The sequence below is a fragment of the Mobula birostris genome, chromosome X (assembly GCF_030028105.1).
Source record: "Mobula birostris isolate sMobBir1 chromosome X, sMobBir1.hap1, whole genome shotgun sequence".
Lineage (NCBI taxonomy): Eukaryota > Metazoa > Chordata > Chondrichthyes > Myliobatiformes > Myliobatidae > Mobula > Mobula birostris.
In genome coordinates this window covers 74168562-74184245 of record NC_092402.1, presented here as the reverse complement: position 1 = coordinate 74184245, position 15684 = coordinate 74168562, and the positions used below count along the sequence as shown (strand labels likewise).

The 15684-nt window shown below is 38.0% G+C and overlaps 1 protein-coding gene across 5 annotated transcripts in view; it reads left to right on the top strand.

Annotated features, from left to right (window-relative positions):
- Nucleotides 1-15684, top strand: part of LOC140191404 (protein TANC2-like) — a 745351-nt gene that overhangs the window by 701903 nt on the left and 27764 nt on the right. For all 5 annotated transcript variants that reach the window (XM_072248798.1, XM_072248801.1, XM_072248797.1 and 2 more), the window contains one exon: nt 6330-6462. In XM_072248798.1, the coding sequence (XP_072104899.1) occupies nt 6330-6462 (133 nt within the window). The remainder of the gene's footprint in view (nt 1-6329; nt 6463-15684) is intronic.

Below are 15684 nucleotides of genomic sequence, written 5' to 3'. Positions count from 1 at the left end.
GCACAGAAGCAGGCCCTTTGTCCCACTGTATTCATGTCAGCTCTTAAGTCACCATCTTGTTTAGTAGCACTTAATCTGTAGCCCATTCTATCTTGGTGATTTAAGTGCTTGTCTAAGTACTACTTAAATGTTATGAGAGAACCTACCTCCACCACCAACTCAAACTGTGCATTCCAGATTCCAACTGTCCTCTAGGTAAATAAAGTTCCTTCTCAAATTCCTTCTAATTGCTTACCCCTTACCCCAAACTGATTTTCACTATTTTAGACCATAACACATGGGAGAGAGAAGTAGGCCATTTGGCCCATCAAGTCTGCTCTGCCGTTCCATCATGACTGATTTATCATCCCTCTCAAACCTATTTTCCTGTCTTCTCCCCATAATCTTTGACACCCTTACTAATCAAGAATCTATCAACTACCACTTTAAATATACCTGGTGACTTGGCCTCCACAGCCACCTGTGGCAACAAATTTCAGATTCACCACCCTCTGGCTAAAGAAATCCCTCCTCATCTTTATTCAAAATGGACGTCCTTCTATTCTGAGGCTGTGCCCGCTGGTCCTGGACAATAAGACCACTATAGGAAATGTCTTCTCCACAACTAATCTGTCTAGGCCTTTCAATATTTGATAGGTTTCAATGAAATCCTCTCACATTCTTCTGAACTCCAGTGAGTACAGACCCAGAGCCATCAAACACGCCTCATATGTTAACTGTTTCATTCCTGGAATCATTCCCGTGAACCACCTCTGGACCCTTTCGAATGCCAGCTCATACTTTCTTAGATGAAGGGCCCAAGACTGCTCACAATACTCGGAGCAGTCTGAGCAATGCCTTATAAAGCTCAACAGTACCTCCTTGCTTTCATATTCTAGTCCTCTCAAAATGAATGCTAACTTTGCATTTGATTTCCTCACAATGGACTCAACCTGCAAGTTAGCCTTTAGAGAATCGTGCATGAGAACTCCCAACTCCCTTTGTACCTCTGATTTTTGAATTTTCTCCCCACTTAGAAAATAGCCTATGCCTTGTACGTCCACGTCCACGTGCACATCCAGAAACTTTGCTATACTATATTCCATCTGCCACTTCTTTGCTCATTCTCCCAGTCTGTGAAAGTGCCTCTACAGACTCCCTGCTTCTTCAGCACTATCCGCCCCACCACCTATCTTCATATTGTCCACAAACTTGGCCACAAGTATCAATTCTGTCGTCCAATTTATTGACATATAATGTGAAAAGAAGCAGTCCCAACACCAATCCCAGAGAAACACTAGTTACTGGCAGCCAACCAGAAAAGATCCCCATTATTCCCACTCTTTACATTCTGCTAGTCAGCCAATCTTCTATCCATGCTAGTATCTTTCTTGTAATACCATGGGCTCTTATCTTGTTAACCTCATATGTGGCACGTTTGTCAAAGGCCCTCTGAAAATCTAAATACACAACATCCACAGACACTCCATTGTTTATCCTGCCTGTTAATTCGTCAAGGAATTCCAACATATTTGTCAGGCAAGATTTTCCTTTAAGGAAGCCATTCTGACTTTGGCTTATTCTATCATGTGCTTCCGAAACCTCATGCTCAGTAATGGGTTCCAACATTCTCCCAACTGAGGTCAGGCTAACTGGCCAATAATTTCTTTTCTTCTCCTTCCCTTCCTCCCTTCTTAAAGAGTGGAGTAATTTGCCAGTCCTCCAGAGCTATTCCAGAATCTAGTCCATCTGGTCCAGGTGACTTATCTACTTTCAGACCTTTCAGCTTTCCAAGCACCATCTCCTTAGTAAAGCAACTACACTCACTTCTGACCCCTGACACTCTCGAATTTCTGGCATCTACAGTGTCTTCTATAGTAAAGACTGACGCAAAATGCATATTAAGTTCATCCGTCATTTCTTTGTTCCCCACTACTGTCTCTCCAGCATAATTTTCCAGTGGTCCGATATCCACTCTCGCCTCTTTTTTACTCTTTATACAGTACTGTACAAAAGTCTTCGGCACCCTAGATTTTTTCTGCGGTTTCAGAAGGTATGGCCTCCACAGATCCCTGATCTCAACATCTTCGAGGCTGTGTGGGATTACCTGGAGAGACAGAAGCAAGCGAGACAGCCAAAGTCTGTAGAAGAACTGTGGCAAGTTCTCCAAGATGCTTGGAACGCCCTACCAGTTGATTTTCTTGTAAAACTGCACAACAGTGTACTTGAGAGAATTGATGCAGTTTTAAAGACAAAGGGTGGTCAACCAAATATTGATTTGATTTAGTTTTTTCACTATGTATTGCTTTTTATAGTAATTTTTTTGATCTTTAGAAATTTTTCATTTTTTTTTACATGTGCCTTAGACCTTTGCACAGTACTGTATATCTGAAAAAAGTTTTTGGTATCCTCTTTTATATTCTTGGCTAGATTATCTTCATATTTCAGTTTTTCTCTCCTTATTGATTTTTTAGTTGGTTTGTGAAAGGTTCTCAATCCTCTAACTTCTTACCAATTTTTGCTACGTTATATGCCCATTCTTTTGCTTTTATGCTGTCTTTCATTTCCCTTGTCAGCTGTGGTAGCATCATCCTCCCTTTAGAATACTACTTCATCTTTGGTATGTATCTATCCTCTGCATTCTGAATTGCTCCCAGAAATTCCAGCCATTGCTGTTCTGCCATCATCATTGCTATTGTCCCCTTCCAACCAACTCTGGCCAGCTCCTTTCTCATATCTTTGTAATTCCCTTTACTCCACAGTAATACAGTTATATCTGACTTCAGCCTCTCCCTCTCAGACTGCAAGGTGAATTCTCTCATATTATGATCACTGCCTCCTTGGAGTTTCTTTGCCTTAAGCCCCCTAATACAATCTGGTTCATTACACAACATCCAGTTCAGAATAGCCTTTTCCCGAGTGGGCTCAACCACAAGCTGCTCTAAAAAGCAATGTCTTAGGCATTCTACAAATTCCCTCTCTTGGGATCCAGCAACAACCTGATTTTTGCAATCTACCTGCATACTTAAATTCTCATGCCTATTATAACATTGTCCTTTTTGCATGCCTTTTCTACCTCCTGTGTAATTTGTAGCCCACATCCTGGCTACTTTTCGGAGGCCTGTATATAACTCCCATTGGGGTCTTCTTATCCATGCAGTTTCTTAACTCTACCCACAAGAATTCTTCATCTTCTGATCCTATGTCAGCTTTTTCTAAGGACTTGATTTTATTTCTTACTAATGGAGCCACCCCACCCACTCTCCCGACCTTTCTGTCCTTTCAATACAATGGGTATCCTTGGATGTTTAGCTCCCAACTATCAGCTGTGACTCAGTGATGCTCACAACATCATACCTGCTGATCTCTAACTGCACTTACAAGATCAACTACCTTATTCCATATACTGCTTACATTCAAATATAACACCTTCAGTCCTATATTCATCACCCTTTTAGATTTTGCCTCCATATTTACATTTCAACTCATCCCACTGACTGCAAATTTGCCCAGTCATCTGCCTGTCCTTCTTCACTATCTCACCACACACTGCATCCACTTATATACCAACTGCCCCATCCTCAGCCCTATCACTCTTGTTCCCACCCCCCCCCCTCAAGTTAGTTTAAACCCTCCCTAACAGTACTACCAAACCTGCCTGCAAGGATATCGGTCCTTTTTGTATAGATCATACTTTCCCTGTAAGAGATCCCAATGATCCAGAAATCTGAAGCCCTGCCCCCTGCACTATTCCTCAGCCATGCATTCATCTGCAAGTCATCCTATTCTTACCCTCACTGGTATGTGACACAAGCAGTAATCTAGAGATTACTATCCTAGAGGTCCTGCTTATCAGCTTTCTATCTAACTCCCTAATATTCTTTCTTGAGGACCTCCTCCCTTTTCCTCCCACCTGTGCAGTTGGGAGCAATATGTACCACGACTTCCAGCTGCTCACCTTTCCATTTTAGAACGCCATGAACCCGATTCGAAGTGTCCCTGACCCTGGCACCTGGGAGGCAACATACCATCTGACTGCTCTTTCACGTCCACAGGATCTCCTTTCTGTTCCTCTAACTACGGAATCCCCTATCACTACTACATTCCTCTTCTCTCCCTTTCCCTTCTGAGCCACAGAGCCAGACTCAGTGCCAGAGACCCAGTCGCTGTGGCTTTCCCCTGGTAGGATGTCACCCCAACGGTATCCAAAGCGGTATACTTATTGAGGGGAATGGCCACAGGAGTACTCAGCACTGGCTGCCTATTCCTTTTCCCTCTCCCGACAGTCATCCAGGTTCCAGCTTCCTGCAACTTAGGGGTGACTACCTCCCTGTAGCTCCTATCTATTACTTCTTCAGTTTCCCGTATGAGCTGAAGGTCAGTGAGCTGCAGCTCCAGTTCTTTAACACGGTCTCTAAGGAGCTGCAACTCGATATACTTTGTGCAGATGTTGTTATCAGGGAGACTGGAGGTCTTCCAGAGTTCCCACAGCTCACCCAAAGAAGATACATTAACCCTAGACCCATTGTCACAGTACTAGCTATAGACAAAGGAGGAGAAAAAAAAACCTTACCTAGAGCCTCTGCCTGTTCTCACCCAAGCCTTTTGAGCCAAGCTTGATGACTTAAACACCATCCACTCCCACAATGGCTGCTCTGCTTACACCTCGCTTCTTTTTATTGGACCTTGCTGTTTGCCTAAGAAGTCATTATGATTGTAGCCCGCCGAAAATTTCCGAAAGACCCCGAGCTCTTTTTAAATGTAGCTCTGCCTCAGCCAAACAAGTGACTGCTCGCAATGATTGCTGTCCGCCGAAAAGTCCCAGAAGGCCCTGAGCTCTTTTTAAACATTGCGCCGCCTCAGCCAAACAAGCGATTGCTTGCGATGATTGCAGCCTGCCAAAAGGTCCCGAAAAGCCCCGAGCACCTTTTAAATCTCGCGCCGCCTCAGCTAAACATCGACTGCTCGCGATTATTGCAGCCCGCCAAAAACTCCCAAAAGGTCCTGAGGTCTTTTGAAACCTCACGCCGCCTCAGCTAAACAAGTGACTGCTCGCAATGATTGCTGCCCGCCAAAAAGTCCCAAAAGACCCCAAGCTCTTTTCAATCCTCGGGTCACCTCAGCCAGACAAGTGATTGCTCGCGATGATTGCAGCCTGCCAATAAGTCCCAAAGGCCCTGAGCTCTTTTTAAACCTCGCGCTGCCTCAGCCAAACAAGTGACTGCTCGCAATGATTGCAGCCTGCCAAAAAGTCTTGAAAGGGCCGTGAGCTCTTTTTGAATCTCGCGCCATCTCAGCCAAACAAGTGATTGCTCGCGATGATTTCAGGCTGATCTGCTATATACTTCGACAGTCATTATAGTACAATGTCAATAACCATTTTCAATATACCATCCCCACTGTGAATTCCAAGAGAGAAAGTGGGGAGATGTCTATAGTCTGAGGATCAAGGCGCCGGTTAGGAATGGGAGAGGAATTATCTGTCAGGAGTATCAGAAGTAAAGAGGAAGTCTTCAGAATGCTTTGGAGCCTTGTTGAAAAGTCCACAAGAAGTTATGACCTGGAAGGAGGTGATCTGCAGGGAAGGTCGGTGCATTGATCCGGTCCATTGGGAATGGCGTGCTCATCTTGAATCAGATGAATGGGTGGAGATGTGTTTTTCAATTGTTGATGACTTGAGGCTTGACTCTTGATAGTCAGAAATGATGGTGAAATAAAATCATCGGATGATGAAGGCATTGGGTCCTCAGGGGATTCAGTTATTGAGGAAGTTGTGATCTTCAGAGGATAAGTGTCTCGTTCTTGGCAAAGAGGATGGGAGCAGTAGAGAGAATAATGGATAGGATTCTGTGTGGAGAGAGGCCCATAAAGGATAAAAAGCATAGGACTTGTCATAGGGTCCTAATCCAGTGTTTCTGAATTAAAACCTACCTCTCAGGGAGAGCCCAACGCTGGTCACTGCTTGGACAATTGGTTTACTTCCCCAACAATGCTCCAAAGAACTGTAACATTATGTCAGTACTCTCTGACAAGGAAACTGCATTCAATGCTCATAAGTGAAATTAGTCTAGGAAGTGATGGCCGAATTTCCAGACTAATTGAAAGTCACCTGGAAATGGTCATAATCACACTTCACTCCAGATAAAGTCAGTTTTCAAACAAGAAACACAGTTACGTAGTAACTGATGCAATTTCTTGGCAATTCTCCATTTTGCCCAGACCAAACTGTTGTCTATCAAACTACGTTTCTGCCATTCTTGATTAAGATGATCAATCATAGATCTAATATAAATTATGGTCACTAAGATATTTAATCCCTTGATGTATGTATGTCTTAAACTTGGTGACAGGTGCAGTACCTTGTGGACCATGGAGCAATGATTGAGCATGTGGACTACAGCGGTATGAGACCTTTGGACAGAGCAGTGGGGTGCCGCAATGCAGCAGTGGTGGTCACCCTTCTGAAGAAAGGAGCCAAGATAGGTAGGCCTTTTAGAGACAGTCCGTCCTCCCTGCAGTGAGTGCCAGTAGACTGTTTGGAGTAGATATGCTTTTCATTAAAGCAAAAGGCTAGGTTTGGCATTCTCCTTTGAAGTACAAAGTGAATTTGTGTTCACTTTTGTATGAGAGTGACTGATTATATTTAAATATCATATATCCAAACACCACCAATGTACTATTCATGGATTGCTTTGCTATGTTGAGAACATAAATATGGAAATGATGTATTTAGCCTTTGCTGTCAGATTTGCAGTAACCCATGAGAGTAATATCTTCCACACTAAATTAAGATTTGATTTCATGCAGTTTACCACAGCATACAGTGCATTGACCTTAAAGTCACTGTATTCAGCACTGCTCACCATGAAAGTAGTTGGATGTAATATTCCAGATGGTTCTGAAGAGGATTATATTTGTGAATTTAAAGCTAGGAAGTTGGATTAAACTTGAAATGTATAGCAAATAATCTGACACATAGATGAATATAATTGGGATTATTGGATCAATAAATCTGTGTAGAAAGCATGAGCCTATAAAAGCTATTCATGAATTATGACAGTCGGGTCCAATGAACCTCTGCTATTCAGAAATACTGCATATCTCTACTGGAAGATGAAAAGTGATGGATACATGTCCACTAGTCACAGAGCTTTCATTTTCCAGTTTTTAAGTAACTCCTTTGAAATATCCTCAAATATTTGCTCCCATCTATTCACCACCCTTGGTCATCAAATAAAAATCCTTCACAGAGCTGCATGAAAGTATCTCAGTAAGAATCTTAGTGCAATGAAGTTCCATACATGTTATCATTAGGAAAGGGTGACTGAAGTTACCAGTGAGGCTAAGCGAATGGACACTCAAAATGTAGGGTGGCAGCGAATGTTTAATCTGGATGAGAATTTAGAATATGTAATGCAAATTCACCATATCCAAGGGAGACTTTGTTTTACTGTTGCATTTATATTGGAAACAATATAAACACCACCTGGCTCTAAGAATGGGAGAAACTGGTAGACTCAGAAAGTGACAGTTCATGAATTGCTGAAACCATTAGAAATTACATTCTCAAAACTTTAGATCATTTAATATCTATATTTAGTATTGTCTAATCAGATGAAAACTAAAAAGGATGTTGATTTTTTATGTTGTTAGAGTTTCAATCTGAAGAGAATATATTTAACTTTAAAACATTTTGCTGTATTTATCACCTATAATAAGTGAAACTTAACAAGAAATCTGACACAGAAACATTGATTTGGAATGACTCTAGTTTTTTAATATCCAAAATAAATATATTACTTCACTGTGAATTTGAATTTATCATTAGTTTGAAGAAAGTTAAGGAAGCACCATTCTTCAAATGATAATACAGTGGATTCTGGTTAATTGGGACACATCAGGACCTGTACATTTTGGCCCAATTAAGCAGCTGCACCAATTAGCTAAAGTTTCATGGAAATATTTAAAAGGTATAAGAAAGACAGACTACCTTTTAACTGAGTAACAATTTATGTATTTAAATGAAATGCAGAACAAATTAGAACACTACCAATACTTTTACAATACTATAAAACTGTGTTCATTCTGTGTTAGTTATCGATGGAGGAATTCATCTGCTGTGTTCTTTTGATTGACTGTAAGTGAACAAAATCAGCGCAAACACCTAGTGCAGATATCGGACTGCCTTCAAACAATGCTTTAGACACTTGCATCCTCCAAATCTTCATTTTCGTTGTAACATTCAAGGTATCTTCAAGTTATTCCTAACTTGTTGAAATAGTAAAATCGTTTCATTTTCACTCCTGGCTGTTTCTGGCACCTCCAAACCCGAATCCTTGAAACTGTGATATGTAAAACATTTCAGAATTGTCTTACTGATTATTTCTCACAAAATTTCAGTGACAAAAATCACTGCTTTTAGAACACACACACACAACTAACGCTATGTAAAACTGTTCGCTCTGACCGTCGTGTAGTGTCTAATGGCAACATGACATGCATGTGACTGACGCTAGTTAGAAACTGTTTGGCAACAGTCTCCTGTCCCAATTAAGCAGCATAGTGTCCCAAATAAACAAAGGGAATCCCAGTTATTTTCTTGATTAGTTTCTGTTCTTTAAAAGTTGTCCCAAATCAAAGGCTGTCCTGATTAACCAGAATTCACTGTACTTCCCAGATTGCTTCACCTTTGTTCGCTAGCTTAAGCTCATATCACAATAACGTTGGTCTGTGCTTTGGCCTTTTTCAAACACTGTGCTACTATTCCAGAGCAAGAGTGTCCACGCTTCATGTGTTCACTGGCATGCTTGCATTGCAGTGTCAAGGGGCAAGCATGAACTTTAAATTCAATAGTAACATTGCCAGCAATTTGCATTTATCCATGTTCCCATTAATTTATTGTTGCCAACAGATCTTTATTTGGATGGAAGGTATATTTGCAACGTGGTAACAGTATGTGGCATTACCCTTTCCCAGACCCGGGGTTCACAAAATTTAGAAAAAACAAATGACAAGGCAACAAAGAAATATATTCTGAAATAGAAGTGAATTCTTGTGTTTTTGAGGGCTGGTGACCCAAATGTGGGGTTTTCTGCATGTGGCCTGGACATCTCTATTTGATCTTATGAACTCCTTCAGTATAATCTCAGCTGATACTTTGCACTGTGCTGTAAATGTGGGTGGAAATCAGCTACTTCCTCTGAATGCTTGATCCTCAAGATCGTCAGATATCTGTCCCTCTGCCATCAGCTTTCTGTATGTTTATGTATTTGTGACTTATTAACTCAATATCTCTGATGCTGTATACTAATAAAAACATTTTCTGCAATGATGGCACTGTTTTTCTTGCAGTATCTAACATGGTGTTTTGCAAAGTAGGATAGCAATTGCCAGGAATGTGTCAGTATTTGCAGGAAACTACTCTGGCAAAATATCGTGCATAACAACTGCTACAGATGGCTCCATCTAAAAATGCTACATTGCAACATTGACTCTGCTTCAGACCATAATACATTGTATATGCAGCGCTTTGGATCATAAGTTCAAGATTAGGATGCAAATAATGAAAGCTTGATAGAATCTTGTCAATGCAGGGAATGCTTTTGGAATTAAATTATGCTTGTAGCACGTTCCTCAAACATAAACTTCAACAAATTTTGCGAGAGAACACAGATTTAACCCTTCTAGATGCTACAAATATTTCATATTTTTGATGTTTTAAGTTGCAAAAACTCATTCTTCCACATAATCCGATGTGGGCTGCTGAACTTTTCCTGTTTCCAAAGCCTTATGGTCAATATGAAGTGATGATTTAAACTGTACAGATGATTAAAAAGAAAATTACATGTTTCCGTTGTCTTATTTAAACTTCAATAAAATTGAAATGACATGAGCTACACAAAATGCATTAGAACAAGCTCAGAAAAAGGAGACTAGCCAATCCATTTTTTATAGTATCCTTACACTATAAAATCTAACTCTCCTTAAATGACTATAGAAAGTTTGCCTTCAGCACTTCATCTGAAGGTCCATTCCAGATATAAATCATTTTCTGTATGAAGAAGCGCTCTCAAATGTCTATCCCTCCTATATTTCCTCATCTTGCAAGTGTGGTTTAACTTGAAACAATGTCTAGAGTAAATCTTTTCGATTTCTCATTATGTCTTGCTCAGCTCTACAAAATCCCCAACATGTTACTTTTCTTCCCCACAGATGAGAGCGTCATGTTTTCCAAATCACTCATATTTTGACCCTACTTGGGAAAAACTTATTGAAAGTCATGCAGAATCATCATTCTTAATGGTGTATGGAAGTGCAAACTGTCTCAGGGAAAGTGGAAGTCTGAGGTATAACTTCCATTTCAGCCATTTCAGCTTTTCAAGAAAGTATAGTTAAATTACAGTTCTGACAAGTATTTATGTTTAGTCTTTCAACACTGATACTGCATCTTTATATTTTCCAACTGCTGATAATGATACACAGTTGTTCCACATGAAAGTCATTCGATCTAACTTATGAAGCTGAATGTATGTCCTAGGCAGCCTTTCCACAATGGGTTGCTTGAATCTGAATCCAAGAAATTTTGTACACTTAAACAAAATTATGTATTTTCTTCAGCATAAAGGTATTTCTTAAAGCTTATTCTTCACAAATTTTGCTCCAAGTTACTATGTAAGAAGACAGAAACCTCACTAAATTTAGCCTGGATTTAACACTGAGGTGATTTCAGATAAAGCAGCAGGTCTTATCTCTTCTGTTGCTGTCCATACTGATGTTCAGGGTTATTTTTTGATAGTACATTCAGGATGCTTTATCGAAGCTGATTTACAATTAATGAATCAACGTTTTGTTTTTTTCTTTTAGTAATGACTTGACGTGTTCAATTGAAATCTCCAAAACTGATTTTGCCAACTGTTAACCTTAGAGTTCCCACTGCTTTCCATCTTCTTTTCCTGGGTATAATAAGACCATAAGACATAGGATTGGAATTAGGCCATTCAGCCCATTGAGTCTGCTTCACTATTCCATCATGGTTGATCCTCTTCATGTCCACTCTATCTAGGCCTTTCAATATTTGATAGGTTTCAATAAGATATTCCCTCATTCTTCTAAACTCCAGCAAGTACTAACTCAGAGACATCAAAGCTCCTCATGCATTATCCCTTTCATTCCTGGAATCATCCTTGTGAACCTCCTTTGGACCCTCTCCAATGCCAGCAAATGTTTTCTTAGATAAGGGACCTAAACTTGCTTGCAATACTCAAAGTGTGGTTGGACCAATATCTTATCAAGCCTCAACATTACACCCTTGTTTTTATATTCTAGTCCTCTTGAAATGAATGCTAACATTGCATTTGCTTTCCCTTCTACTGACTCAGTCTGCAAGTTAACCATTAGGGAATCCTGCACAAGGACTCCCAAATCCCTTTGCACCTCTGATTTCTGAATTTGCTCCCCATTTAGAAAATAGTCTATGCTTTTATTCCTTCTACCAAAGTGCACTTCCTTGCACTATATTCCATCTACCATTCCTTTGCCCATTCTTCCACTCTGTTTAAGTCCTCCTTCAGACTCCCTGCTTTCTCAACACTACTTGCCCCTCCACTTATCTTTGTATCATCTGCAAACTTGGCCACAAAACCATAAATTCCATTAATAATTGTGCAGTTGCACTTGTGGAATAGTACACCTGCCCCTTATTTATCAAACAATGAAAATTGCAATCATATCAACAACATATTTACTTCTCTGGTGTATGTCCCTACATAGGAATTGAGCATATGTATAGTACATCTCATCAGTATAGCTTAATCTACAGATCTACAATGAACATAGCACTGGCTGACCTTATTGGGGACTTCACTTTTGAACTTTTATCTTAAAGTAATTATGCCTTTCATAAAATATAGTTCCTCTATTATTCTGACTTTTTATCTTAATAGGTCTTTTCAATAGAAATATATAACTTACAGATAAACGCCATTCAATCCATCGAGTATTCAGCTGGAGCTAACCTCTGTCATTCTCTTAGACCTTTTCTTCTGTCATCAAATGCTTATCCATTTCCTTTTTGAATTATTAGTCCTCCTTCAATAATCATTTGTAATGAAGTATTTCTGTTTTAATAATCTTCTTAATGAAAAAACCTTTGAAATGTATTCTTGAATCTTCTCACAAAAATGCAATTTTCCAACAGGAGATGCAATCTCTAAAATTATTGGTATTTTAAAAAGGTTAAAAAAAACAGTCTTTTTAACTAGAATATCCTTTTTGTTTATATATTTTAGAGAATCCTTGTAAACTGACTTTATATGGCTAATGATTTTCTTTCTGCTTTTTAACCACTAAAATAGCAACTTAATGTGGAATATGTGTTCTAGGCACCATGATGTTCTTGCTTTATATTTGATGACTATTTTAAAAATCCTATTTGTTATTTCATGGGGCTTTTTCCTCAACTGTATTCCCAAATATACATTGGAGTTTCCAAAAGAAACCAGAATAAGTGTTCATATTTCAATTGTTAGATGCTGCCATGCAAATTAATTTGCCTTTAAACCAGCTATAAAATAATATACTTCTGAACAACATCAATAAACATTTTAAGATGAAACTAAGCAAAAGTACTTTTTCCAATATATGATATACTTGCCCTTTGTTATAAGTACTATGCTGAAGAAACATTATTGCTTTTCTAAAGATATTTTAAATTTAAGATTGTTTGCCTTCTATGATAAAGTCTTGCCACTCTGAATTCCATGCTATGCAGGAAGGTGCTCATCTGACAACTAATAAGCCTTCAGTGACCACTTTGATGAGGTGTACTTGCTGTCCTGGTTGTTTTTCACACTCAGATGCCTTAGATAGTATTCCAGGATAGGAGATCTGCATTATATTCTAAAAAGAAGCTAATTGCAGGCAAGTGATTGGATCACTTCTAGAAAGTAGAGTGAATAACATAGTATTAATTGCATAATTTATAAAATAGGAAATTATAATATTATTCTTTATGAATACCAATTGCAGAGCAGAACTTTCCAACATAGTTATTTTTGTTTGGAAATAATGAAGTGCACTGGTTTTTTTGTTTGGATAAGAATTATGCCAGCTACGTTTGTCTTGAATTGGCCTCTTCTAACAGAACAAAAAGAGTAAAATACAGTTTTTAATTTTTGCTTTAAAACAAACATACTTACGTCATGTAGAACCAAACTTGCTTTGAAAATCTTTTGTCCTTCATTTGTGATAATTTTAATTCACCTTTTTTAATGTTGCACTGATCTTATTTGATAAAATACCCATTGCTGATGCATGAAGTTTTCCACTCAATTTATTAATTATCTTATTTAAAATAACGATACAGCCACAGCATTTGAAGAATAAATGTGTTCAAAAGCTCCACGGTGCACCATTGAAAATAAGCATGATATTTACAAACTATGTTTTGGTTCTTCGGCAGCTATATAATTTACACACGTGCAAATAATAAGGTATCCCTCCTCATTAGCTCTTTGATTCTTTCAAGTCAATTAACAAAATTAGTCAAAAGGTAGTGTTTACAGACTTTAGACAGGACATGACTGAATGTGTCATAATCAAGTAGTTTCTACATACATGAAAATACAATATTACAGTTAATGGATGGAGGTTTGATTCTACATTATGTTGATTTTCAGATCTCATCTGTTCTGCTCTGAATGACGTTATAATGACAGAAGGCATACAAGTTCAGTGTGTGTAATAGAATGCTTATTTTGTGTGAAATATCCATGAATATTTATCTGAAATTCCTCTACCTGGTTGATTACAGTCATGGATCAAAATGATATGTAGCACTTGGGCTAAGTATCTTACGTATGTGTGAGATTAAACTTTGTATTTGATTAATGGCAGAAAAATAATTCACCGCAAGTCTCTGTCACTGAATTCTAATGTGTCTTATCGATTCAGCAACTCAGCGTTTCAAACTATTTTCCAGATTTATGTGAAATAAGTATATTTCTTTACAAGCTTCATCAAACTTAGTGCACATTTAACCAGTATTGTAAAAGCAGATTTTTGACAGTGCTTTTATGGTTCACAAATAATATTTAATAAGCAGCAACCTGCTTCATTTTTGTTCTTATAAACAAATGGTTGGTATCAAACATTAATTAACTTCATTTTATTTCTAACTGGATGAAGATGCGTCAATATGTTTTTCGTTCAGGCTATTAGAAAAGAATCACAGTTGTGTTTGTGAAAGTCTCCCTGAAAATGAATGCAGGATTTTTGCTCTTTTTACAGCTGAATATTTTGTAGTGTCACCACAGAACAAGCTCTGGATGTCACTCTCATTAATAATGATGATGCAGTCTCAGAAAGATTTTAATAACCACGATCATGAACTTTACTATACAAAGCAACAAAACCTTGGCGTTTCATCCAAATATGTTGAAGAAGCAGATTAACTTAATATGGTTAAACTTAATTATACGTTATGAAAGGTTTCATGTCACATTATTATTTTACTGTTAGTGTATGCAGCTGAATCCATTTTTCCATAATATTGATGATGTTTTATTGATGTTGGAATTTGATAAAAGCAAAGACAATTGTTCTTTCTTCGTGTTAATTGCATAAGGATATTTAGAAACTCTGTAAATTGACAGATATTAAACATTTCCATCCTAGGAGATAATTTTAATTAAACTGGATTAGACCACCAGGAGATTGAAATGAGAACATGGATATATTTCTTGAAGTTAACAAAAATAGCTTGTGTTGTTCCAATTATCTTTTATCTTCAACAATGACATTATGAAGTACTTTCTACACTGAAAACCACTGAGAATCCTTTCCCTCGGTGTTTAGGCTTGAAGAAATTATTTAGAAATGAATATTTTTGATTTATGAATTCTGTCACTTGTCTGCTTGTTTGTTCTTTGGTAGGAATGGGCATACAGATGGGAAAAATATATTTTTGCTTGTGTTATTGATGTTAAATAATGGAATCCTACTATTGATCACAATAGGTTTGAACTGGTTATCCATCTAACTATCAAGCTGTTAAACTATAGCCACGGTTTCTTTTATCTACTCATCTCTTTTATTTCTGTGTGTTCTTGTGTACTTACTAATATTATATCCCAAGGAGATAAATCTGATCTCACTGCCATTCTGTAACATTTTCAAATCCAAAATGATTTTGATAGATATTTATTGTAAAATGGTTCAGTTGTACAACCCAAAAATAGAAGTGGATGTGGGATCAGAGAAAGGCAATAGCATTGCTGCTTGTTCGAAATTTGTGTGGGGACCTCCAATCTCAATCACTCAGGTTATAACACCAAAATTTTGGATGTGAATAATTAGTACACTGATTTCTGTTATCATGTACTTCTTTACCTATATTTGTACAGATACGTTAAAAAGCTAAGATCTGCATTTAAAATATACAGTACATATACAGTGGATTTCTGTTAATTGGGACACACCGGGACCTGTACATTTTGGCCCAATTAAATAGCTGCACCAATTAGCCAAAGTTTCATGGGAGTAGCTAAAAAAGTATAAAAAGGACAAACTGGGTAACAGATTATGTATTTAAAAGAAATACAGAACAAAGTAGAACATTGCCAATACTACTCCAGTACTATAAATTCTTAATTCTTAATAACTATTAATTCTTAATAGTTATCAACAGAGGAATTCATTTTTGTCATG